This window comes from Oncorhynchus clarkii, chromosome 30, assembly GCF_045791955.1.
Source record: "Oncorhynchus clarkii lewisi isolate Uvic-CL-2024 chromosome 30, UVic_Ocla_1.0, whole genome shotgun sequence".
NCBI classification, from domain to species: domain Eukaryota; kingdom Metazoa; phylum Chordata; class Actinopteri; order Salmoniformes; family Salmonidae; genus Oncorhynchus; species Oncorhynchus clarkii.
The window spans coordinates 12954344-12981679 of NC_092176.1; the positions used below are offsets into that span (position 1 = coordinate 12954344).

At 44.5% G+C, this 27336-nt stretch overlaps 2 protein-coding genes across 3 annotated transcripts in view; one reads left to right on the forward strand and one right to left on the reverse strand.

Annotated features, from left to right (window-relative positions):
• The window catches only part of LOC139389686 (sarcoplasmic/endoplasmic reticulum calcium ATPase 2-like), a 47426-nt gene extending 26012 nt beyond the window's left edge, over positions 1–21414 (forward strand). Inside the window, exons 6-21 of one of the 2 annotated variants that reach the window (XM_071136574.1) lie at positions 5832–5912; positions 12332–12417; positions 12730–13194; positions 15209–15297; positions 15432–15534; positions 15627–15758; positions 15855–15974; positions 16088–16306; positions 16463–16798; positions 16932–17152; positions 17242–17444; positions 17634–17719; positions 17815–17948; positions 18092–18209; positions 18306–18426; positions 20738–21414. In XM_071136574.1, coding sequence (XP_070992675.1) covers positions 5832–5912; positions 12332–12417; positions 12730–13194; positions 15209–15297; positions 15432–15534; positions 15627–15758; positions 15855–15974; positions 16088–16306; positions 16463–16798; positions 16932–17152; positions 17242–17444; positions 17634–17719; positions 17815–17948; positions 18092–18209; positions 18306–18426; positions 20738–20751 — 2528 coding nt within the window. In that variant the 3' untranslated portion in view covers positions 20752–21414. Of the gene's footprint in view, positions 1–5831; positions 5913–12331; positions 12418–12729; positions 13195–15208; positions 15298–15431; positions 15535–15626; positions 15759–15854; positions 15975–16087; positions 16307–16462; positions 16799–16931; positions 17153–17241; positions 17445–17633; positions 17720–17814; positions 17949–18091; positions 18210–18305 lie in introns of both variants that reach the window. The other variant, XM_071136573.1, reaches the window with a different exon arrangement.
• Positions 21415–21569: 155 nt separating this feature from the next.
• LOC139389688 (anaphase-promoting complex subunit 7) lies at positions 21570–27334 on the reverse strand. Its single transcript, XM_071136575.1, has 11 exons — positions 27113–27334; positions 26568–26754; positions 24794–24913; positions 24530–24641; positions 24264–24417; positions 23998–24140; positions 23732–23849; positions 23331–23527; positions 22805–23029; positions 22539–22689; positions 21570–22396 (listed from the first exon to the last, which is right to left on the reverse strand). Exons 1-11 carry the CDS (start codon positions 27211–27213, stop codon positions 22207–22209), a joined length of 1698 nt encoding a protein of 565 aa, XP_070992676.1. The 5' UTR covers positions 27214–27334; the 3' UTR covers positions 21570–22206.
• Positions 27335–27336: the final 2 nt, after the last annotated feature.

Sequence of the window (27336 nt, forward strand, 5' to 3'; positions counted from 1 at the left end):
GGTCTGCCCGGTCGAATACCGCTTGGAGCCGCTGTGGGCACAGGAGATAGTTGTCGGTGGTGGGTTGACTTTCCCCTGGCGGTCTCCCTGTGGATCTGCAGTCCTTTAGCCCAGCTGACTGTCAGATTGGCAAGTACGGTGGTGGGATCGTCCTTCGGTTCCCTTCGACGGCTCCTGGACTCGGCCTACGTCCTCTTCAGTAGGGCCTCTGTATTCTGGTGCGTCTCCACAGCTCCCAAGAGGTCCTCCCGAGGTTTGGGGCGTGCGTAGGCTTGCCGCCCTCTTCATGTCGTGAGGTAGCACCCGTAAGAAGCGATCCATGACCACTTTGTTGATAATGGGGAAGGTGGCTACATCGGTTAGGAGCCATGCTCTGGTGATGCGCAGTAGTTCGCTCACTTGGGCTCGGGGGGAAACTTCTGCCAAGAAACTCCAGTTGGGACCAAAGGGTCAGGCTGTACCTGTAGCGGCTGAGTACCTCCCACTTGAAACAGTCGTATTTAGCCGCCTGTTTGGTGTTGAGATCATAATACGCCTTTTGGGCATCTCTGGACAGGAATGGGCCCAGCAGACTCGCCCACTTCGCCTTGGGCCAACCTTCACAGAGTGCTGTCCATTCGAATGCGTAGAGGTAGGTCTCGATATCATCATCCTCCGTTAGCTTGATTTAAAAACCGATTGGGATGCGATTCGGTCTGTGTTTCTCCTCGCAGCTTCCTGACTTCCTCCAGCTGTTGGACATTCTGTAGACGCTGTTCTTCCAGCGTTCGTTCCTGAATGTCCTGTTGGGCCCGAACGAACTACGCTATCAACTTGTCCGCGCTGATACTGCGTAAACGTCAACCCTGGTCTGACCATGTTTTCAGACTTGCCTGCATTCTCCACCACTTGTGGCAGACCAGGGAGTTTGATCAAAATGTTTACACAGATCAGACAAGTGTGTTACCTCAGTTTCAAGGGTGTTTATTTAAAACAATAAAGAAAAATAACCCAGCTTCCTCTGGGGTAGAACACCAAGCCCCTCGGTTCTAGCAGAACGTGAGGACCTCTGTTCGGTAGCAACCTCTCACTACCTCTAACCCTCCCTTGTGCTGAACTCCTGGCAGCTTTATGGGCCCCGTACGGCTGGTGAGCAATCAGCCCCTTGATTATTCTCCAGCGTCAATCAGCCTCAATTAGTCCTGGCCGGAGGACCTGTTGAGACTTGGCATGTCCAGCAGAGGGAGCCACCACCGCATGATGTAGAATGTCTGTCACCACCAGGCCTCGACGAGTCTCCCCCTTGTGGCTTGTCCGCGGTACGCCACAATAAGCTCTCGCACACACACACACAAAGATACACAGACACAGTTTCACACTCTTCACATACCCTGCTGCTACTCTGTTTTATTATCTATCCTGATTGCCTAGTCACTTTTCAGGGATGCAAAGTAGTCACCTTTCGGCAAAGTTCGCCGTTTTGAATCCAAAATAGGTGACTTGAGACAAGGACACCCCTACCGACCAAGCCCTCCCTAACCCGGGCGACACTAGGCCAATTGTGCGTCGCCCCACGGACCTCCCGGTCGCGGCCGGTTACGACAGAGCCTGGGCGCGAACCCAGGGACTCTGATGGCACAGTTGGCGCTGCAGTACAGCGCCCTTAACCACTGCGCCACCCGGGAGGCCAACCTGGATTTATTTTAGCTAAATATGCAGGTTTAAAAATATATACTTCTGGGTATTGATTTTAAGAAAGTCATTGATGTTTATGGTTAGGTACATGTTGGAGCAACGACAGTCCTTTTTGGGAATGTGCACCGCATCGATTATATGCAACGCTAGATAAACTAGTAATATCATCAACCATGTGTAGTTATTATGATTGATTTGATTTTGTTTTTTATAAGATAAGTTTAATGCTAGCTAGCAACTTACCTTTTCTTCTTACTGCATTCGCGTAACAGGCAGGCTCCTCGTGAGGCAGGTGGTTAGAGCTTTGGACTAAACCGTAAGGTTGCAAGATTGAATCCCTGAGCTGACAAGGTAAAAATCTGTCGTTCTGCCCCTGAACAATGCAGTTATCCCACCCACTAGGCCGTCATTGTAAATAAGAATGTGCTCTTAACTGACTTGCCTAGTTAAATAAAGGTGTAAAAAATTTTTTTTTAAAACAGCGTCCAAAAATACAGATTTCTGATTGTTATGAATAATTAATCGGCCATTCCAATTAATCGGTTGACCTCTAATTTGGATAGTTTGAGGTGAGGGGATTAAGTGTGGCACATTAAGTATCTTGCTAGCTGGATAGAATTCTCTGTTAGCTAGCCAGAGAAATGTTGAGCAACATTATCCAATTTAACTGATCAAATAATTGAGTTTATGGTGTTAAACATTAGCTGGCTAATAAAGTCAGACAATTAACGTTAGTTAAAACCTACATGTACATTTGACTGTATCGCAACTACGTCGTACCGGTGCTCCTTGTATATAGCCTCATTATTGTTACGATTTTCTTTTTTCATTTAACTAAATGTTCTTACCTTTTAACTCTGCATTATTGGGCAAGGGCTCGTACGTAAGCATTTCACGGTAAGTCTACACCTGTTGTATTCAGCACAAATAACATTTTGATACAATTTTATACTTCCCTCTGTGAGGTAGGTTGCCTGACCTTATCAGGAGTGAAACAAATTGTTCCACATTAGACAGTTGAAAGATGCATTTGAAAGACAAGCATTTCGCTACACTCGCATTAACATCTGCTAACCATGTGTATGTGACAAATAAAAAATTTGATTTGAGATGCGATTGAGCTCTACACAATTATATCGGAGAAAGCTGTCTCTCACGATTGGCCCATGGCCACTGGTGGTCCAGAACTCCTGGCACCAGTGTCTGTGTTAATATGGCCTGACACACGTACCCAACTGCACACCGGGGTGAGTCTCTCTCTGTCTCTTTCTCTCTCTCTCTCTCTCTCTCTCGGTGTGTCTCGGTCTCTCTCTCGGTGTGTCTCGGTCTCTCTCGGTGTGTCTCGGTCTCTCTCTCTCTCTCTCGGTCTCTCTCTCTCTCGGTCTCTCTCTCTCTCGGTGTGTCTCTCTCTCGGTCCCTCTCTCTCGGTCCCTCTCTCTCTCGGTCCCTCTCTCTCTCGGTCCCTCTCTCTCTCGGTCCCTCTCTCTCTCGGTCCCTCTCTCTCTCGGTCCCTCTCTCTCTCGGTCCCTCTCTCTCTCGGTCCCTCTCTCTCTCTCTCTCTCTCTCTCTCTCTCTCTCTCTCTCTCTCTCTCTCTCTCTCTCTCGTCCCTCTCTCTCTCGGTCCCTCTCTCTCTCGGTCCCTCTCTCTCTCGGTCCCTCTCTCTCTCGGTCCCTCTCTCTCTCGGTCCCTCTCTCTCTCTCTCTCTCTCTCTCTCTCTCTCTCTCTCTCTCTCTGTCTCTGTTCCAGTGTGTACTGTTTGTTCTAAGAGCCACTCCTGTTGCGTCTGAGTTTTGGAAGGCGGGGCTCCATGTCCGAGTGACAGCGTCTGGGATTATCTCCTCCACCTCTTCCTGTTCAGTGGGGATGACGGGAAACAGCTGCTATCAGTTACAGTTCATATAAGGAAATCAATGACTGTGCAGGGGCATAGCCATGGGTGGGCCTGTGAGGGCATAGGCCCACCCACTGGGGAGCCTGTGAGGGCATAGGCCCACCCACTGGGGAGCCAGTCCCAGTCAATCAGAATTAGTTTTCCCCACAAAGGGTTTATTACAAACATAAATACTCCTCAGTTTCATTAGCTGTCTGGGTGGCTGGTCTCAGACAATCCCGCAGGTGAAGAACCCGGATGTGGATGTCCTGGGCTGGTGTGGTTACATATGGTCTGTGGTTCTGAGGCCGGTTGGACGTACTGCCAAATTTTCTAAAATCACATTGGGAGGCGGCTTATGGTAGATGAGGAATGAACTTTCAATTCTCTGGCAACAGCTCAAGTTGACATTCCTCCAGTCAGCATGCCAACTGTACAATCACTCAAATTGAGACTTCTGTAGCATTGTGTTGTGTGACAAAACTTCACATTTTAGAGTGGCCTTTTATTGTTCCCAGCACAAGGTGCACCTGTGTAATGATACGCTGTTATAATCAGCATCTTGATATGCCACACTTGTCAGGTGGATGATTTATTTTGACAAAGGAGAAATGTTCACAAACAGAGACGTAAACAAATTTGTGCACAAAATTAGAGAGAATATTCTGGGATCTTGTATTTCAGCTCATTAAACATGGGACCAACAGTTTACATGTTGCATTTATATTTTTGTTCGGTATAGTTTTCTATTTTCCTCTCCCCTCAAGCGCACAGAGGGATCATGTTTGCATAATTAAAAAACAAACATTGATAGCAATATAACTTTGGCATCTACGAGGGCCGACGATTTAACATGCGTTTCCCAGAACACCACGCAGAGAGAATGATCAATTAGTATGTCGTTGGAGCAGGTCTGCTGATGGGATCGAAAGAAAGCCAGTGCTACTCTCGGATCAGCTTCCTCCATTCAAATTTTACTTTAGCATTATAATTATTCCACAATAGTGATGGCGGATCAGCTCCTAGAGATTTTATCACCTATGGGTGCAAATATTGTGGCGGCTTATTCTAACGCTTACTCTATAATAAAGCATTAAATCAAGATTTGGTATATCATGAAATATATTGAGGAAAAAATTGTAGTGTACAAATTGCAAATTAGAAGTCAATTAATTGAACATAAATATATAGGCCTATAGCCTACACGGTATATCATTTAATGCAGTCATTCTGTTTTTAATTTGATGTGTCCTTTTTACCCTTTGCTTGTTTGTAATAATTGCAAAGACATTGGGAACTTTGTATTTGCAGTCAACTTCACAACGAAGTCATCGGCAGTCGCAGAGAGACGGATAAACATCTTGATTCTATGTTTAGCAGAGATCTTCTGTGTATAAAGTGACACGGTAGGGAAAAACGCATCTAACGACTCACTTAGCTGTTCCACGAGTGGTCTGAGGCAGTCAGTAAATAACAAGCGTTTTCAAGTCCTGCTTTGGTGACTATGGTTTTGGGAAACAGCTCGGAGGTTTAACGATGCTCCTATAAAAGTTGTAACTTACTTACTTAGCCTTAAGATGCTTTTGGGAAACCAGGCCCATATCTGTAAGAGCAAATTGACATGGTTTATGTAGAACTGCTCTGCACGTTGAAACTGAAAGAAGAACCGTGCTTTAAACGAGTGTTTTCCCCATCTCCCAGCATTTATGCGCTAATAGGTTGCTGAATCGGGTCACCACAACTTCGATGTGGTCCAAATTGGGTTCTTTCTTAGGGACCGGCCTTTTAAGGCTCGGCTCACCAGTCCTCCATTTCCTCTTCCTGCTCTGGTGCTCCTTTCTCCCCTACAGCGATAGAAGCCCAGTACCCTTCCTCTGCCTTCGTGTGGCCCAGCAACCAATCTTGAAATGAGCTATAGTCTGTCAGTTAACAGTGATACTGAATAAATTGCATCTATATTTCAGTGAACAGCTTGGTAGTCTTCAAGGTCCATTAGTCTAAGCACTCTGTATAGGGTGGTTTTCTTCATAATGTTCTGCTTACAGCATAGGCTTAAACTTGTTTATGGCTTTGCACATGCATAACCAGTTTGTCTTGAGAGACCTGTAACTATATTGTGTCTGTTTTGTGCTACAATGAGTTGACAACATAGGCAGATGTTATGGAGGTCATGTGAGGTATCATGTGTCCACTTTATGCTGATTTCCAATGCATCATTGTCCGTCTATGACATTGTAATCTGTTTCTCTAATTCTCTCTGTGTGTCTGTCTTCTTTCCCCCCCTAGTTGGAGACAAGGTTCCTGCAGACATCCGTCTCTCTTCCATCAAATCTACAACCCTGAGAGTAGACCAGTCTATCCTGACCGGTAAGACACACGGCTGTTTGCTGCACTGTTTATCCTATACTCAGGGTTGCCATGTCCACGATTTTCCTGCCGAATTGGGCTACTTTGAAAATTATGTTGCAGGTGAAAATGTGTTGGTTGCGGGTTTTTGGGTTATTTCTAAATCGCACCTTGGCCGTTGTGGCATTTCTCTTAAAAAAAATATAGATATATATTTCACTGTGACTTGCTGCTGGCAGAGAGGCAGTCTGTTGCTGAGTGAGTGAAGGGGGGGGAGAGGAGAGAGCACCGCAGCGTAGTCCACTATTGGCTGAGTCACATGAATGAGAGGAGCCATAGCAGAATGTGCGTCACGTCGTGACAACTGTTTTTAGATTATCATTATAGAAACACCTATTTTTCTCAAACCCTTTTTCCATAAAACATATTAACAGGCTAGAGCTGATGCACATCAATACATAATGGAGACAGAGCACTGGATAATGACTTTGGGCGCACTAGAGCGTATTACATAAATTATCTTGGATGTGGTTTAAACTCCATTATAATGTGGACTTTGCTTAAAGAAAACAGTATCAAGCAAAGTGTTTTACGCATGCTCGGCTCTCAGTTATGGAACTCCCTTGCGTGGTTCTTTTTAATGAAACTGACATTAAATGTGGAAATGATACATTTACCTCTGGCCATCAATTAACCTATTAATTTATATGGCTACCATTTGATACAGAAAATATGTTGAAATTACAATCACTGGAGTCATTGCAAATCAATTTGTGCCACTTGTGTAGTCTACCTGGAGCTGGCAAACTGATTTATTAAATAGCCAATCATTTCAGTTTGTTGTAGCCTTTTTGTTACTGTGCGATTATTAAGGGCCGAGTTTAGTTAATTCAATTGGAAGTTATCAAAGCTCTATTGCAATTGCAGATCAGTTGTTAGAATGCATTAGATTGATGGTAACCATGGTCAGATTAGGCCAAACAAATAAACACTGGCTGTTGTTGACAAGCATATTCAGATCATATACATGTTATTTAATTCAGTGATTGAAATTATGACCCCCATCCTCAGTAGCCTATTCCAGCAGGCTATTGGGAAACACTTATCTTGAAATCGACTCGCTTATTCATGTTTAATAAATGAGTCTGTTAATTTGAACTAAGCAAGCTGCTAAGTCATTCAGTTTACTTCTTGCCTAGGCTACTGTAGACTACTGTAGACTATCTGAAATGATATGTAGGCCTATCAGGGGCTATAGGCTACCTGCATTTATTCAACCAAACAATGGCAAAGTTGAATTAATCATAAACCCAGATTTAAGTCTGTAGCCTATGCCTTTTATTTATTTATTTATTTATATTTAACCAGGTAGGCCAGTTGAGAACATGTTCTCATTTACAACTGCGACCTGGCCAAGATAAAGCAAAGCAGTGCGACAAAAACAACAACACATGGGACAGTACAGTCAATAGAATCAAATCAAATGTATTTATATAGCCCTTCTATAGCCTATTCGATGCTAGTGCAGTACGCCACAGGATGTTTTTGTGCTGGTCGAGGACAGTCATGTCTGGAGTGAACCAAGGTCTATATCTGTTCTTAGTTCTACATTTTTTGAAAGGGACATGCTTATTTAAGATGGTGAGGAAATCACTTTTAAAGAACAACCAGGCATCCTCTACTGACGGTCAATATCCTTCCAGGATACCCGGGCCAGGTCGATTAGAAAGGCCTGTCCGCAGAAGTGTTTTCGGGAGAGACAGGTCGTTTGACCTCGGACCCATAACGGATGCAGGCAATGAGGCAGTGATTGCTGAGATCCTGATTTGAAAACAGTAGAGGTGTATTTGGAGGGCAAGTTGGTCAGGATAATATCTATGAGGGTGCCCATGTTTACGGATTTAGAGTTGTACCTGGTGGGTTCCTTGATAATTTGTGAGATTGAGGTCATCTAGCTTAGATTGTAGGACGTCCGGGGTGTTAAGCATATCCCAGTTTAGGTCACCTAGCAGAACGAAATCTGAAGATAGATGGGGGGCAATCAATTCACATATGGTATCCAGGGCACAGCTGGGAGCAAGTCAATCTCACAAATAGGCCATTTATAACGGTTTGTAGTCTTAACATCTGGCACATAATGACGGCACAATTGCCAGAAAATAGCCTAACACCCGTTTTTTTTTTTTAGACCCTCTGTCCAACTTTCATCACTTAAACTCTCCTGTCTTATTTATCTATAGTTATGCACATCCACGCAAGTGATTTATTTACCATTCTAAATTTGGTTTGAGCCCTGAATGCTGATTGACTGAAAGCTGTGGTATATCAGACAGCATACCACGGGTATGACAACATTTTTATTTTTACTGCTCTAATTACGTTGGTAACCAGTTTATAATAGCAATAAGGCACCCCATGGATGTGTGGTTTATGGCCAATATACCACGGCTAACTGCTGTATCCAGGCACACCTTAATCTCTGCGGTCATTAAAGATCCCATGGCACTTGTCGTAAGAGTAGGGGTGTTAACCCCAGTGTCCTGGCTAAATTCCCAATCTGGCCATCAAACCATCACGGTCACCTAATAATCCCCAGTTTACAATTGGCTCATTCATCCCCCTCCTCTCCCCTGTAACTATTCCCCAGGTCGTTGCTGCAAATGAGAATGTGTTCTCAGTCAACTTACCTGGTAAAATAACGGATAAATAAAATAAAAAAAATATTGGAACTACCCATCCCGGATCCGGGAGAATTGTCCACAACTACACTAATTAGCATAGCGCAACGGTCAAAAAATATTACTAGAAAATATTCATTTTCATGAAATCACATGTGAAATATAGTGAAACACAGCTTAGCCTTTTGTTAATCACCCTGTCATCTCAGATTTTGAAATTATGCTTTACAGCCAAAGCAAGACAAGCATTTGTGTAAGTTTATCGATAGCCTAGCATAGCATTATGTCCAGCTAGCAGCAGGAAGCTTGATCACAAATCAGAAAAGCAGTCAAATTAACCGTTTACCTTTGAGCTTCGGATGTTTTCACTCACGAGACTCCCAGTTAGACAGCAAATGTTCCTTTTGTTCCATAAATATTATTCTTATACCCAAAATACCTTAGTTGTTTGGTCACGTTATGTTGAAAAATCCACCGGAAATAGAGGTCACGACAACGCAAAACAAAATTCCAAATGATATCCATAATATTGACAGAAACATGGCAAACGTTTTTTATAATCAATCCTCAAGGTGCTTTTCAAATATCTTTTCGATAATGTATCAACCGGGACAATTGGCTTTTCAGTAGGAGCGAGAGGTAAATGACTACCTCTGTCTTTTACCCAAGAATCACTCTGAGAGCCCTCAGCTGGCCACTTACGCAATGTAGTCGTTTACGCTCATTCTTCAACATTAAGGCGTGAAACTACGTCAAAATGCTATGGACACCTTAGGAAATATGTAGAAAAAGAAATCTGGTTGATATCCCTTTCAATGGCCAATAGGGGTGCATAGGAATACAACAGTTTCAAAACATGAGTCACTTCCTGATTGGATTTTTCTTAGGCTTTCGCCTGCAATATCAGTTCTGTTATACTCACAGACAATATTTTTACAGTTTTGGAAACTTTATAGTGTTTTCTATCCTAAGCTGTCAATTATATGCATATTCTAGCATCTGGTCCTGAGAAATAGGCGGTTTACTTTGGGAACGTTATTTTTCCAAAAATAAAAATAGTGCACCCTAGTTTCAAGAGGTTATTAATAAGAACAGCCGTTAGCCGTGGTATATTGGCCATATACAATACTGCCCTCATGCTTTGTTGCTTAATCATAGCAGTCAAACTAGTTAAACCGACATCCATTGATGGAAATTATCAGGTGAGTTTAAGGGCAAATTATTTTCTCTTGCGACATATTCAAATTCCTTTATTATGTCATAGCTCGCAAGAGTTATTATTTTGATTAAAACCAAATTCAGCTTCTAATGTTATTACATTTTCCGTCTATTCCTTAATTGGCTCGATAAAGGGTTTATTGTATAAATGTGGCAACTACTCTAATACTGTGAAAACATTTTGAGGGTAGTTTTCAGGCTTTTTGGGCAGGTTTTAAGTGGTCATTTGATCTGGAAACGTTATCTAGATCGGGCAACCCTGCCTATACTGAACAAACTTAGGATACTGTACTTCTCTAGTAAAAATAGATTTTGTCAGATGCTCATTCCAGGTGTTCTACAGCTGGCTTTACTGATAGCAGTAGCTACTCTGAGCGTGCAAGCATACTGTATGACTTGCTCTTGATTGTCCTCTGCCACAGGTTTATTTGCATTCATTCCACATAGGCAAACTCTAAAGGTTTATTCCTTTAGAGTTTGTTATTCAAAACTTTGTTTGATAGATGACTCGCGTCTCTAAAGTAAATGTCTCTTTGCTGGTCTGACAGTTTGCAAAGCTGCTCTACACTCGGTACACTGGCAGCCCAACTGCTCAGCACAGCACAACAAATGTTTTACTTTAGCTTATCCAAATGAAAGACGTGCATTGTTCATTTAATATCATGACAAGGGGCTTGACATTCACTTTTTTTTGCCACTTGTCCATTGAACAAGTAGGACAGATAAGTCACTCGGTCTGTAACACAATTTTCACATCGTTGTATGATGCAAGGATTCCACTTTACAAAATAGAATTATCTTTTTTTTTTTTTACCAGGCAAACATGTACGCTATACTCCCCTTTGTAAGGCTCTCCTAGAGGATGGTTGGCCACCCTTGGTAGCCTATAAAATATTGCAAAATTACAATTACAACCAAATATGTTTTATTTTGTTGTAAAATAATTCCCTCCAGGGCTCGAAATTAAGGGCATCCCGCGTCCCTGGGACGATAAAAAAAATCTATACGGTTCAAACGGACAGTTATGGGATGACAGATCCCAAATTCATACAACCGCTGCACATTAAAACATTTAAGAAGGCAATGTGGCTGACTCAACGGATCAGACCGATTTAGCTTAAAAATGTGAGTTGTATTTCTTCATATTTTAAACTCAACAATGCGCTGAAAGCTATGGGCAAATGTTCCAAAATGCAATTAGCGGAAAACCCTGTTCTCCTAACGTACCTCGATGAAAATATCTTTTAGAAATTAAGACGGGAGTTCTAAAGAATCATCAACTAGCATGGATGCTAATATGAATAGGGTTATTCCTTTGGCTGCTGGACAATGAAAGAAAGTTGATTTGAAAACCAATAGAACATGAGAAAAATGCTGGTTTCAATGTCATTAAGGGTTTTAAAATAATCCTCTCAACATTTCAATGGTCGTATTTTGGCTAGGCTACTTTGAAAAAAATACTTGCTTCATAAAATGACATTAAACATCCAGGTTTTAAACAACTACGTTTGTTAATTCGTTTCAAAATGCTGACCACCTTCGATGAGATTCAAGGTGGGTGATGTGCGGTGCGCAACAGGCGCTGTGCTTTGAGTACGTCTACAGAATCAAGTCTTTAGATGTTCATGTTAATTACCCTTCATTATTGGTCCCATGTGGCTCAGTTGGTAGAGCATGGCGCTTGCAACTCCAGGGTTGCAAGGGTTGTGGGTTCGTTTCCCACTGGGGACCAGTACGATAATGTATGCACTCACTTATGTTGCTCTGGATAACAGAGTCTGCTAAATTACAAATTAAAAATGATATTTGTCAAACATGACTGGTATTTAACGTATATTTATGTAATTCAAAGTTTCATTAAAGTTTGGCTACATTTTATGCCGCCTTCCTCATGTCCACATCTGTTTGGACATTTTGCAAGTAGGCTTTTTTAATTTATGTACATGAAAAATAGATTAGATTTTTCCAATGTTGGCCTCTGATCAGAGTAATCGTTTGATATTGTGATAATGTTTTACTTGTCCTGGACAAGACAACAGGGCTCTACAGTGCGACCATTTTAGTTGCCTAAATAATTTGTGCTTTCTGGAATTTTTATTTCGGAGCACCAGTGTGCCTAGAAAAATGCAAGGATTCTAGCTTTATAACCTCAAATATATTTTGTGCTCCTTAATTTCTTTATGTGCGCCTACATTTTTCAACTTAGGCACAGACCTGCTCCTTGTAAAAAAAAAAAAAGGTTTTAAAGTCAGTGTAGAGCCCTAATCAGCGTTAATGTCGAGCCTGAATGAATGAATGAATGAACGAACTGAGTTCACCTCTGAACTGGGTTAATAGCAAGGGTTGATTTCCTCTTGATCCATATGATTAGAGGCTTTGCCCTGCATCATGTGCACAAGCATTCAGAGCGAGGAATGTTACACATTGATTGTGGCGTGGGAGTCTATGATTGAAGTTGATGTAGTTTTTCCCTGAGGCGATGGACACCGACAAAGGGATATCAGTGTGATATGTGATCTGCACTGCTCTCCGCTTTGATTCCAGGCGAGTCCGTCTCTGTCATCAAGCACACCGACCCAGTGCCTGACCCCCGAGCTGTCAACCAGGACAAGAAGAACATGCTCTTCTCTGTAAGCAACACTCTTCACGCCTTACTGCTCCTTCTAGTGTCTGTATGATGATTGAACTCTCCACTATCAGCTAGTAGTTTGAGCTTCTCCTTCAGTTATTTGTTTCAAGTTGAAGGCCTGATGCATGGATCTTTAACATTTGGGCACAAATTATTCCAGTATCACTCGATATCAAACGTACTTACAAATGCAGATCCTGCTATGCTATGTTATTTTGGTTTGTGAATATAGAGTTTGAGTTTCCATTTAGTCTGCTCTCCTCAAGCATGTGCAGGACTGTGTGGCCATAGTGTTCCACCCGTGTGTTTTCAGGGCACCAACATCTCGTCTGGCAAGGCTATTGGTGTGGTGGTGGCTACGGGCGTGAACACTGAGATTGGTAAGATCCGTGACGAGATGGCAGCCACTGAGCAGGAGAAGACCCCCCTGCAGCAGAAGCTGGATGAGTTCGGGGAGCAGCTGTCCAAGGTAATCTCCCTGATCTGCATCGCTGTGTGGATGATCAACATCGGCCACTTCAATGACCCCGTCCACGGAGGCTCCTGGATCCGCGGCGCCGTCTACTACTTTAAGATCGCCGTGGCCCTGGCTGTGGCCGCCATCCCCGAGGGTCTGCCCGCTGTCATCACCACCTGCCTGGCCCTGGGCACCCGCCGCATGGCCAAGAAGAATGCCATCGTCCGCAGCCTTCCCTCTGTGGAGACCCTGGGCTGCACCTCTGTCATCTGCTCCGACAAGACTGGCACCCTCACGACCAATCAGATGTCTGTCTGCAGGGTGAGTCTGGTTGTTTTCTTTATCTTGCTTTACACACTGACTGAACGGAGAGGTCTGCCTCTGAAATGGCTCTGTCGCATTACCTTGCTGTGATTGGGTTTGAGATGGTGTAAGCAGAAGGCTCTTTGTCATGGGGAATCAAGAGTGAGCTGTGTAACAGAGGTGGTGAGGCAGCGACGTGCTGCGGCTGTGATCTACATTCAGCCGTGGGGTGACTGATCAGCCGCGGTGCTGTTGCATAACTGACCTTGCGTCACAGCTCTGCAAAGCATCCAGCCCCTCCCTCCCTCCCTCTTTCTGAGTGGCTCTCCAACACACTTACATTCTCTGTCCCAGAGCAGTGAGACATTTAATTATTCATTGAGCATGTTTATTCTCTTTTTGTTGAATATGCACAGAACTTTGTACGGAACCGCTGACTGCACTCCTTTTAAACATGATTTTCTTTTCTGGATGAGTGACTCTTTATCGGCCAGCGGCTATTTATTTCCCAGAATACATCTATTTTGATCTAGCATTCCAATGGGTCTCTATGGTCTTATTTGAATGTTTTTCCCTCTCTAGTCATTTCCCTTCTCCTCTGGCGCAGACTGAGATTATTAGAATGGATGATGCAATTTTCGCCTTAATGCACTAGTAACTACTAGTCATCATGTCCTACGGTGCTTATCTCATTGTTTACATTACATAAGTGAGGAGGACATCTGTTTAAGCAGCGCATCATGTTAATATGCCAGTAGTTTGGCAGTAATATGCCAAACTTCCTCCACATTGCTATCCCCTATCCAGTAGGTTAAAGGGATACTGCGAGATTCTGGCATTTTAATTTACTTACCTATAGTCAGATGAACTTATGGACATCATTTTGATGTCTCTGTGTGCAGGATGAAGGAAGTTAGCATTGGCTCGAGAAACTACTACTAACTAGCTTTAGCGCAATGACTGGAAGTCTACAGGTACAGTAGCATTGCTACTAGGATATCAAGAATCCAGTATACCAGAATCTCGCAGTATCCCTTTAAGATCTTTGAGGTAGAGGCTAGGAGCCGAAAGTGAGCCAAGCCTTCTACAGGTAACTGCCCAGCAACCATCTCCCATTTCATCTCCGTCTGATGTGTGGAAAGAAAGTCTTCCACAAAATTGTTTGTGTTGAATTCACAGTAACAGAAGCATAATGTATCCAGCGAAAGAGAATGTCATTTTTTTTCTAATCATCTGACGCCAGCAAGGCTCTTTGAAGTGTGGCCTCCGTCTGGAAAGGACATGACTGATTACCATCACTCTTCCTTCCTTTTATCTCTGACTGAGACTGCTGTGGTGGTGTCCTACTCTTAGGTTTGGACCAGTCCAGTTCTTCCTGAGGGAAAAGGCCCAGCCCTCTAGGCTCCAGCACTCTCTTCTCTTTATTCAGGCTCCCTGACAGACGGCCTCCACTATTTTACTTATGTAGTATTGACTAAACCAAACAACCAGTGCTCACTGCTACACTCCTACCATAACCCCCACACACAGCCAGAGAGGGCATCTAAATCCCTGCAGCCCAGAGAGTGTACACACACGCACGCACACACACACACACACACACACGCACACACGCGCACACACACACACACACACGTTATGTTCTTCTATCCTCGTGGGGACCTACATTTTTTTATTCCAAATCCTATTTTCCCTAACCCAAATTCTAAACCTAATTGTAACCCTTAACCTAAAATAGCCTTTGTCCTCATGGGGATGTGGGAGAAGGGAGAATTTTCCTTGTTTTACTTTCGGGGATTTTAGGTCCCCCACTAGGATAGAAGAGCCAACCACACACAGTATAGGGTGGTCTACAGCCCTCACAGACTCCCCCAGCTGACTTGCTGCAGTCCACTCTGCTATTGTGTTGTCGGTCTGCTGCCATCTACAGTGTCAGTTAAGAAACAGCCTCTAATGTAATGTTGTAACCATACATTGGTGTGAGATGATTAGGCCTAACCTTGTCTTGTCTGTGCTGTGTCGGGGTCTCCAGATGTTCATCCTTGACAAGGCCGAGGGGAACAGCTGCTCTCTGAACGAGTTCACCATCACTGGCTCTACTTACGCCCCCGAGGGAGAAGTGTGAGGACCAAATACACTCTTAATGCTAATCCATTCATGCTACAATTATTGATTTACCTCTAGTTACGTGTATTGTTAAACTCCCTCCAACGTTTCCTCTTGTGTCCGGCCCTGTCCTTTGTGTCTCCCTCCAGGTACCAGGATGGCAGACTAGTGAAGTCCTCTGCGTACGATGGTCTAGTGGAGATTGCCACCATCTGTGCTCTGTGCAATGACTCCTCTCTGGACTATAATGAGGTCCGTGCGCTCGCCTGCCTGCCTTTCTCCTTCATATGGCTCATCATGGGACGTGGAGTAGAAGTGACTAATGTTTATGTTTGTGTCATCAGGCCAAAGGTGTGTATGAGAAGGTTGGCGAGGCCACAGAGACGGCCCTCACCTGCCTGGTAGAAAAGATGAATGCGTTTGACACCGACATCCAAGGCCTGTCCAAGATCGACAGGGCCAATGCCTGCAACTCTGTAAGCCCACTAACGGCAACCGTTGAATGGTGTGAAACGTCACCGCTGGTTTGTGAGCAGGTTTCCTGAGTCGTGTGTCTGCGTGTCTTCTATTAGGTGATCACGCAGCTGATGAAGAAGGAGTTCACCCTGGAGTTCTCCAGAGACAGGAAGTCCATGTCTGTGTACTGCACTGCCAACAAGGCCCGCTCCTCCCTCGGAAAGATGTTTGTCAAGGTATCACCAGCTTTTAGCAACACTCCTATGCTTGACTCACTTTGAACCAAGTGTTTTTGAGTCGCCCGTGTTTGAATCGGTGTTTCAACCTCAAACTCGTTCTTACCCCACAGGGTGCCCCAGAGGGCGTTATTGACAGATGTACCCATGTCAGGGTGGGCACCAACAAGGTTGCCATGACCCCAGGCATCAAGGAGAGGATAATGTCTACAATCCGAGAGTACGGAACGGGGCGTGACACCCTGCGCTGCTTGGCTCTGGCCACCCGGGACGCCCCACCCAGGAAGGAGGATATGGTGCTGGTCGATTGTGCCCGTTTCGCTGGTTACGAGGTGAGGGTTACTCATCACCACTGTTGCATAAAGTAGATTATATCTGACTTACACTGCGGGATGCTATTACTATCATATCTAGTATAACGGTTGGATGTTGAGTAGGAACCCTGATGACAGCCCTGATCGTGTTTGTGTGTGTGTTTCACTGCTCAGTCTGGCTTGACCTTCGTGGGCTGCGTTGGAATGCTGGACCCTCCCAGGACGGAGGTGGCTGCCTCCATCAAGTTGTGCCGCCTGGCCGGCATCCGAGTCATCATGATCACCGGCGACAACAAGGGCACTGCCGTGGCCATCTGCCGCCGTATCGGCATCCTGAGCGAGGAGGACGACGTGGACAAAATGGCGTTCACAGGCCGCGAGTTTGACGACCTGTCTCCCCAGGCACAGCGCGATGCCGTGACCAACGCCCGCTGCTTCGCCCGTGTCGAGCCCTCCCACAAGTCCAAGATCGTTGAGTTCTTGCAGGGCATGGATGAGATCACGGCCATGGTACAATGAACCCCCCCGCTCACATCCCCCATCCTTATCCTTACTGTACCTGTAAAGCTTGTATATCTATTGTATTGCTGTTGTCATGTAGCCTCCTATCCATCCTTAAGTATCTCTGTTTTCTCCCACACAGACTGGTGACGGAGTGAACGATGCCCCTGCCTTGAAGAAGGCAGAGATTGGCATCGCCATGGGGTCTGGCACTGCCGTGGCCAAGTCAGCCTCTGAGATGGTCCTAGCCGATGACAACTTCTCTTCCATCGTGGCGGCTGTGGAGGAGGGCAGGGCCATCTACAACAACATGAAGCAGTTCATCCGCTACCTCATCTCCTCCAACGTGGGAGAGGTCGTCTGGTGAGTTTGCTGTTTGACGTACCTCCTCCTGGCACTGAGGTCTTTGTAGTGGTGCTAGTGGTGTTAACAATGGTTCTCTGTGCGGGCAGTATCTTCCTGACGGCTGCTCTGGGCTTCCCTGAGGCTCTGATCCCAGTTCAGCTGCTGTGGGTCAACCTGGTGACAGACGGTCTCCCTGCCACTGCACTGGGCTTCAACCCCCCCGACCTGGACATCATGAACAAGCCCCCCCGCAGCGCCAAGGAGCCCCTCATCTCCGGATGGCTCTTCTTCAGATATCTGGCCATCGGATGTGAGTTATTAGGACTGTTGTGCTTTATTTCAATTTTTTGTCTCAAATAGCTACATCTTAAGGTCAAGCTTACTACTACTGGCATACCCTGCCGTATAGTGTTATTGTGCACTCCTCTGCCCCCACCCCCTAGTCAGAGAACCAGTCTGTCCCACAGTCAGTCAACTGTTTCTACGTCTCTGTCCTCAGGCTATGTGGGAGCTGCCACAGTGGGAGCTGCTACCTGGTGGTTCGTGGCCGCTGAGGACGGCCCTATGATCTCCCTGTACCAGCTGGTAAGACTAGCTCCTAGAGGTCAGCGTTACTGTCTGTGTGGTGTTGTACCTCCCAGCCTAAGTCCCTCGTGTCTGTCTGACTCCTCCCCCCACAGAGCCATTTCCTGCAGTGTTCCCCTGACAACCCTGACTTCGCCGACCTGGAGTGTCATGTGTTTGAGTCCCCCTACCCCATGACCATGGCCCTGTCTGTGCTTGTCACCATTGAGATGTGCAATGCCCTTAACAGGTGGGTCCCCCGTAGTCAGCGGAGCGTTCTTTCATCCTCAAAGAATAATTAGCATTCAGTGGAGGACAGCTCCAACTTTCTAATTACAAGAATGTGGACCCTAAAAAATATCTTAATGTGACCTTCAACCTCTCTATCCCCAGCCTGTCAGAGAACCAGTCCCTGCTGCGGATGCCTCCCTGGGAGAACATCTGGCTGCTGGGGGCCATCTGCCTCTCCATGTCCCTCCACTTCCTCATCCTCTACGTAGAGCCACTGCCCGTAAGTCAGCGTTTACTCCTATCAACCTCTCAACCCAGGTCATTCTCTAGCTGCCCCATTCTCACTCTTTTCATCCCTCTTCCTCCACCTCTCCAGGTCATTTTTCAGATCACCCCTCTGGACCTGACCCAGTGGCTGGTGGTGTTGAAGATCTCCCTGCCCGTCATCCTGCTTGATGAGCTGCTTAAGTTCGTGGCCAGGAACTACCTGGAACCCGGTAACCAGCCAGAGTATAAGTCATCCGGCAAAGGCTGGTCCCCCTCTGCATGCACGGAGGGCATCTCCTGGCCCTTTGTGGGCATTACCCTCCCGCTGGTGCTGTGGCTCTACAGCATCGACACTAACGTGTCTGCCCTGTTCTGGTCCTGACTCCAGCACACAACCCTCTCAATGCACCAGTGTGAGTGGAGATTAACACACGTCTAACCCCCCCCCCCCCATTAACCAGGATCAACTACAACAACCACATCAACTGCAGTGGGCGCTCAAGTCAACATTTGTACCTGTGTGGATGACAGATGCTATCTGTGAGCCCTCTCCTAGGTTTGTCTCCAGGACATTTTTGTCCATTCAGTTTTTTTTACCGTTCACTATTTCCTGAGGTTAATCACTTGTCCATGTGTCTTTGTTTAATATCAAGCTGTTGGTTGTGTTTGTTTTTTTTGCCCCCCTTTTTTGAACAGGCATAAAAATCATCTATTTATGAGACGTCTACAGAGAATTAACACTATTTTATCAGGATGAAGATTTTTGTAGCTTTGGGAACGGGTGGGGGGGGGGCAGTCGGGACCCATAAGCGACGTGCACAGGACTTAGACGTTTGACTCTTGTTTTCAGTGTGAACTTTGACCTCTAAAGACCTTGTGGATAAGTATGGTGTGTCGTAACTGTAAGGACCATCATTTGCACTGACTCAGAAGTCTGCACAAAAACATGCATGTATTCTGCCCTGGCATGAGGAACTGAGATTTCCTTACTGTTTGATCTCCATGTTTCTTTTCTGCACTAGGCACAGCTACCTCAACGCTAATAATATGACTATTGATAACTACCCGTGTTTCTCACTAAGCTTTTCATAAACATTGTCATATTGAGTGTTGAGGTATGCACCATTTTGCTTTTGCAGAAAGAAATAGAAAGCCCTCATTTGCCTTTCATGTTATTTTAAGAGCTTTTTAAAAAGTTGAATCTGTGTTTTTTTTTATGTTCCTGGAGTGGGGTTAGGACGAAATGTTACCTTAGTTCGATTCAAAGCAATTATTTTATATAGACAAGCCTGTCGTTAAACACTTGAACACAACATAATCTATTGTTATTCCCATAAAGGTTCACTTTTTCTTTAGGTTTAGCTTTCATTTACGGGCACTGTAGTTTCTTTATTACAATAATTATGATATAGATTATGTATATTGTGCACATACTGTACTTGAACATATATAAATGCACCAAGGGGCTGATTTATCTTATCAGTTGAGCACAAGATGGATGCTTGATGGGACCTTTATGTGGTCTGGATTGCCTGTTTGGGTGTGTCACTAAGTGGAGTCTGCTTTGGCCATAGTATATAGGCCCAACTCTAAAAGGCTAAGATGACTGGCTGGTCGAAGAGTCTGTATATCTGTACATATCACACAAAATAGTATCTATGTGCATGGAGTTTTACAGATGCTCCATACCTTTACACTAGTTTACTTGAGTGTGTTTTAGACACACTGTAGGTAGGTATTCCTGGAAAGCATGCCCTCGCCGATACCAGGCCAGTAAGCGCTTGAGTTTTCTTAAACCTAACTGCTATTTCTTCCAATGCCTTCTGCCTGTTAACCCAACAGAGTGAGTACCCTCTGCCTGCATGCTTTCTGCCCACTAATGTCTCCTCTCATCCTGGCACTGTCACACACCAAGCCTTGCTGTCTGAGTCTGACAGCAGTAACTCTTCTCCTTATTGAAAGAATAAGTGTCAAGTCTGTGCTCTTGGTCTTTGATACATTCTATTAAGGGTACCATTCCATGAGTGATATTACCAATTGGTCCTATCTATCAGCCAGCAGAGGCAATCGGCAGGATCTTGTAATATGGAGGAAAATTGGAGGCGCCTTCATTTCAACATCCCTTTGTCACTAAGTGCCAGCCAAACCTACACTATAGGATTAAGACCCTGTGTCTGTCTTAGTTCCACCTGGATCAAGTCTGTTTTTAATAAGGGATTGATGTGTAAAGCGTCATTACTGGTAGCAAGATTTTAGCTCTGACATGCGACTCGCAGGTCATAGTGTTTCACTTAATATGGCTTACTGCATTTATTCCCATCCTGCTTGCACGTGGCATGGCCCTAGACATTATAACTGTAAGTAGAAAATTAAGCAGTAGATTACCTTTTAATAATGGCTTTTTGTTCACCATGCCTTTTTAAATGCCTAGTGAGGAAGCCATGCCTCTGGTTTGCACCTTTTGCTTCTTTGACCTATGCCATATTTCTGTCGTCCTCTGATTGGTTTCTCTCTCTGTCTTTCTCTGTTCTCTCTCTGCAGCTAGTGCCGTGTAAACCCGCCCCTCTAAATCCCTTGCAGGAACTGTAAGGTTTTGTTTGTGTTGTGCATGTGTTTTTTGAGCAGCACCACATCTTCCAAGACCTGCATGTCAATAAAGAAATATCAAGACATGATTGATACATTTCATAAGCAATTCCATCACAAAAAAAAAGTACTAATAATCAAATGGTAAATATTTAACAGAATGGGCATAGTGTTTTTGGAATCAAATGAACCAATCCCAAGTCCCTCAATCCTTACTGCATGGGGAGCCTTCAAACTAGACAAGAGAGTTCTCATGCCATCTTAAACTTAATGTCATAGTTTTATATTAATGTACAATATTCCATGATGCATGTCCTCTGAAGCAGTAAATTATTTGATCAGATGTGTAATAGTTAATGTATAGTATTGATAAATTAAAGACATTCATTTACAAACAATAGTACAAATGTTATAAGCTGAAATGCCTATCTTTTCCTAAGGAAATCTTTTTTTGAATAGGATGTGTAAAATAACCAGACTATTTGCAGTATCTGGGAAGGGCGGAGGTGCGGTGATACATACATTATCTCGAAAGCAGTCAGTCCCTTCAATGGCACGTGTTCGCCGAGCTGACGATTGTATTATGTATCACATGATTTGTGGTTTCAGGTAAATAAAGCGATTATACATGATGTGTTGCTTATCGTCTATATGCCAGGTTGGAGAGGTCTTCATTTGAAGCTACCTTGCTTGTAGCCTAAATACAAAGATGTTTTAGAGTTGCTCCTCAACTGGTCACTAAAGCAAATTACCACAAACTTTGTAATAAAGGAATGTCAGGTCATGAGACCTTGTCATGATTTTAATGTATATCTTCAAAACATATATACAATACATGCTTATACACATTCGCATTAAACTAGTAACATTACTTTGCAAAGAATGTGAGTCAAATGAAATGACCACATGATTGACACGTTAAACATTGAGAGAAAGGGAAAATGTCACCAGTTACACACCAAGATTTTTCTTAAGAGAAGCATGTTAATACGTGCAAATGTTACAGGGGTAAAGCAACAAATTAACTAACGTCACTGGTTTCATAAGATTTCCTGTTTACCAGAGAGAAAACAAGCAAACTCAAAGGCCATGACCCAGCAATCCTAAACGGCCGCCTCACCTCGTCTCCTTTACTCTAGGACATAAGTAACATTTTCACATGTCAACTAATCAGTGACGATCGCAAACTAGGAAAGGCGGAGTTAAGCTTACTGAATTCTCTGCCCATCGGAGTCATGAGTAAAATGATGCGTCCATCCCAAAAAATCAGGGGCTGCTATGCTGACTTCTATATAACCCTGGGATGGGGCTATACACACCCATATGGAGTGGGTGACTAGAGCAGTACATCAGGATGCCCATGTGTGGTTTATTCCCCCTGCCCCCCTCTGTGCCCTTGGGATCGCTGCAGTGGGCCTGCTGGGTCACTGCATGCCAAACCACTGCTCCTGGTCTGCCCACTGGGCTGCCTCACTGTCACTGCCTTCCAGGTCTCCATCCTCCCCACTGCCCTCCATGTCATCCCCATCCAACTCCACAGTGGCATCAGCAGGGCTCTCCTCCTTCTCCATCTTCTGCATTCCTTCCAGAGACTTCTGGTCATTTGGGTCCAGGCTGAGAGACCAACAGTGTCAGATGATAGAGAAACATGGGCATTCTCAAGATCAAAAGTGCAACATTTAAAATAGGCCTACGGGTGACAGTGCTTTAACGTTTCATGAGGTGTGTAAAACACTGGACTTGGGTGTAACATTACCTAAGTGCTATGCTGTATTGGTCCATTGCCTCTTGATAATCATTGACCGCCACAAGGAAATCCCCCAGCATTCTGTGCAGCACACAGTCACTCTGATTGGCTAAGGCATTCCGGAGAAGAGCAATCCCTTCCTCATATTTCTGTTCCCGACCTGAAATAGGACAACAAACAATATCCAAAATCTTTTCCCTTACACTTATGAAGATGCAATGGTTGTAAATCTCTACAGCACAACAGCTGATAAGAATAGGTACCAAGCCACATACTTAGCAGCTCTGCCTTTTTGACCACAGCCTTGGTGTAGTCAGGCCTCTGAGCTAGCGCCTTGTCCAGCAGGGTTTTGGCCTTCTCCTGGGTCACAGGATCCTCCAGGCAGACTGTGGCCAGAATGGTTAGAGTCTGGGCATTCGCTCCCAGGGTTTTATAGATGTTATTGGCCATCCCCATCGCCTCTCGGATCCCATTGGATGCCAGGTAACAGTCAATCAGACCTGAGGACAGAAGTCTCATTATTACCTCAATACTAGTAGCAACAAATAATATATGCCATTTAGCAGACGCTTTTATCCTAAGTGACTTAGAGTAATGTGTGCAAAATGTTGAGTATTTTAGGCCCCAGGAATAGAACCCACAACCTTGGCAATGCAAGCGCCATGTTCTACCCTCTGAGACGTACAAAACTACAAACCAATTTGCAAGCAAACTTGCATTGGATGTTTGATGTGGGGGCTGTTCCCAAGTTTAAAACAGATTTTCATTAGAATGATTATCATAACAAATAGGTCCCCTTGCCTTCGTAGCAGTCCAGACGGCATGGCGCCAGGCGCATGGCCTCTCTAAAGTGGATGATGGCCTCCTGCACTCGGCCCATGTTCCTCAGTGCTGCCCCCTTCAGGAGGAGGGCCTGCACACTGTTGCTGTTCAGCTGGATGGCCTTGGCACCCAGGTAGAGGGCCCGGGAGTAGCGCTTACTGTAGAAGCTGTGACATCTGAGCCACCAAAATCAGATGGGTAGGAACATGTATTTAGTGTACGTAGACTGAAAAACAGGCTTTTTAAAATGTTAATAACTGTTATAACAAAATACAAACACGTTATTATAGATTAATAAAAATAAAAACTGCACTTAATTTAGTATTTCAATGACTTGGATCTTATCATACGTTTATTTCTGGTCACTGAAGATCACTTACCCAGATATGACCCAGGGCTCTGCATGCTGATCTGAGATGTTGAACAGTCTTCCTCCAAGGACCTCAACATCCTCCAGGTGCCCCTCACGTGCCATAAGGTAGCCATATACATCCATGCCTGACAGCAAATATAGACAACATAACTGAATTAGTCCAAATAATTCATATCAATATATATAATTAGTTAGAGCATCGCTAGCCTGGCTTAGTGAGTACTAAGAAACGAATGTATATGAAGGGTTTTTCTGATACCAGCTGTCCAGTACCTTTGATCAGATAAGGGTCCAGCATCTGGGCCTGCTCAAACTTCAGGATGGAGTTCTTTGTGTCGCCTGCCCTGAAGTACACATCTGCCAGGCTCACCAGCAGGTCCACATTGTCCCGCAGTAAAGACTTTTTCTCCAGAGAGCTGAAAAGGAGAGTCAGGGAACAGACAAATACCCAGGATGAGAGCCCGAGCTTAACAATACCAGAGATGATGATTCATGAAATGAATAACGCCTCCATGGCGGTGAGGCACTGGTCTGCTCACCAGATGGTGTTGATTGCTCTGTGGTTGTCCCCTGCATGTATGAAAGCATAGGCTTTGATCCATGCAGAGAGCCAGTCCAGGTTGGGAATACTCTGGATCACATCCATTGTCATGGATGCCACCTCAGCTCCCTTCACTGACAGAGACAGGAGACCTACAACAGACAAGGAGGTAAAAGAACCCTTCAAAACGTAGAGCACAATAACACAGGGTGTTGGAATGTCTGTGGGATGCACTACAGAAACATCCCAGTCACTAGTCCATACCAATGATGGCATCCAGTGCCAGAGGACACTGTCTCAGGACCTCTTTGTAGCTTGTGACAGCAGAGCGTTCCTGTCCAGCCTTCCTGTACAGATTTGCCAGCATCATGTTGATCTGAAATGGATAAACAAATATGCAAAACCTCGCAAGAATCTCGGCTACTTTACTTTATTGAAATAGTCATAAACGGCACTGCAAGCTTAGCTGACATTGAGAGAAGATGGGGGGGGGGCTTTCAGGAGGAGACCTCGAACTTGGCTGCCTACCTTTGGGGTTCTCTGTCTAGATGGAATCCCATCAAGCACTGCAATGGCATCCTTATCCAGCTTCAGGATGGTGTAGCACTCTGCAATCTTATACTTTACCTCAATCTCTGAGGGCAAACTCTGGGAAAAATAAAAATGTCATTGGTCAATTCAGAAGGCAATGTGATTCCTTCCAGCACATTGTGCACAACTATGTACAGTGCATTCGGAAAGAATTCAGACCCCTTCACTTATTCCACATTTGGTTACGTTACAGCCTAATTTAAAATGTATTAAATGAATTGTTTTCCTCATCAATCGATACACAATACCCCATAATGACAAAGCGAAAACAGGTTTAGACATTTTTGCAAATTTATATATAAAAAATTAACAGAAATACCTTATTTACATAAGTATTCAGACCCTTTGCTATGAGACTTGAAATTGAGTTCAGGTGTATCCAGTTTCCATTGATCATCATTGAGATGTTTCTTCAACTTCATTGGAGTCCACCTGTGCTAAAGTCCAATTTATTGGACATGATTGGAAAGGCACACCTGTCTATAAAAGGTCCCACAGTTGACAGTGCATGTCAGAGCAAAAAACAAGCCATGAGGTCGAAGGAATTGTGCATAGAGCTCGAGACGGGATTGTGTTGAGGCACAGATCTAGGGAAGCATAACAAAACATTTCTGCAGCAGTGAAGGTCCCCAAGAACACAGTGGTGACCATTATTCTTAAATGGAAGAAGTTTAGAACCACTAAGACTCTTCCTAGAGCTGGCAGCCTGGCCAAACTGAGCAATCGGGGGAGAAGGGCCTTGGTCAGGGAGGTAACCAAGAACCTGATGGTCACTCTGACAGAGCTCCTCTGTGGTAATGGGAAAACCTTCCAGAAGGACAACCATCTCTGCAGCACTCCACCAATCAGGCTTTTATGGTAGAGTGGCCAGACAGAAGCCACTCCTCAGTAAGAGGCACGACAGCCCCCTTGGAGTTGCCAAAAGGCACCTAGGACTTAAACCATGAGAAACAAGATTCTCTGGTCTGATGAAACCAATATTTAACTATTTGGCCTCAATGCTAAGCGTCACGTCTGGAGGAAACCAGGCACCACTCATCACCTGGCCAATACCATCCCTACGGTGAAGCATGGGGGTGGCAGCATCATGCTGTGGGGATGTTTTTCAGCAGCAGGTACTGGGAAACTTGTCAGGATCGAGGGAAAGATGAACGGAGCAAAGTACAGAGATCCCTGATGAAGACCTGCTCCAGAGCGCTCAGGACCTTGGACTGGAGCTAAGGTTCACCTTCCAAAAGGACAACAAACTTAAGCCAGCGCCGACTTCAAGCCGATCGAACATCTCTGGAGAGACCGGAGAGGATCTGCAGAGAAGAATGGGAGAACCTCCCTAAAGACAGGTGTGCCAAGCTTGTAGTGTCATAAACAAGAAGACTAGAGGCTGTAATCGCTGCCAAATATGCTTCAACAAAGTACTGAGTAAATGGTCTGAATACTTATGTAAATGTAATTTCAGTTTTTTATTTAATACATTTGCAAACCATTTTTCAAAACGTGTTTTTGCTTCACTATGGGGTATTGTGTGTGTGGGCAGGGGGGGGGGTTAACAACAAAATGTGGAAAAGGTGAATGGGTCTGAATACTTTCTGAATGCACTGAATACTGTCTGTAGAGCAGGTCAGTCAAATGTGCATTATTTTAAATTAATGACATTAATGCGTGTTGCTAATATAGATATGTTGTAATTGACAGAGTTGGGAGCCTTGCACACCTGTGACTGTATGGAGGATGCCGTTCCCCCGGTAGATGGGCGAACTTTGGACGTTTTGCTGAGCACTTTCTTCTGCTGCAGTGCCATGTTGTACTTGCAGGCAGCATTACGGTACTCCTTGTCATGGAAGATGGCATCTGCATGGTAAACCAGCAACTGGTACTTCTGGGATGGTGAGAACAGCTCTCTGCAAGAAAATGTGGCACGCGCATCAATGGCACAGTATTAGACTGACAATAACTTGTGGTCAAGATCAATAGCAATCAACATACAACATTCACAACGCCAGAATTAATCCATCTTATTACATTTACACCCATCTTAAGCGATCTAGTTAACGTTAGCTAGCTTGCTACAAGTGATTTCTTGTCAACTTCAACTTGTCTCGTGACGATCAACATGCATTCATTAGGACACGTTTTTACCAATTGTACAGAATTATATGCTTTCAAAGCTGATCGAACGGAATGAATAGCTAGTTAGTTAGATAAAATGTGGATGTTCAGTAATAACGTTAGCTAGTCAGCTAACAAGCTAATACTTACGGATTGTTATTGCTCATTGTCAGCAGTAAACTACTCATTATCCGAACATTTGAGTGTAGCCCCGCAGCGGCCATATCCCGTACATGATCTATGACGTTCATTTCGATGTATTTTGATGGGTATCTTTGAGATAAAAAATCTAAAGTTATACGATTGCAGTTAGTCAGTTACTTACTAGCTTTCATCACAAACTGCGATGTATTAAATATAGCGCCGGAAGTTGG

Excerpts from the sequence above, each read along its gene's own strand:
- LOC139389688 (XM_071136575.1), bottom strand. The coding sequence starts at position 27,213 with ATGAACGTCATAGATCATGTACGGGATATGGCCGCTGCGGGGCTACAC. Across the intron at positions 26,755-27,112 it reads ACAATGAGCAATAACAATCC|AGAGCTGTTCTCACCATCCC; the intron begins GTAAGTATTAGC and ends ATTTTCTTGCAG. Across the intron at positions 24,141-24,263 it reads AGAGCAATCAACACCATCTG|CTCTCTGGAGAAAAAGTCTT; the intron begins GTGAGCAGACCA and ends TCTCCTTTTCAG.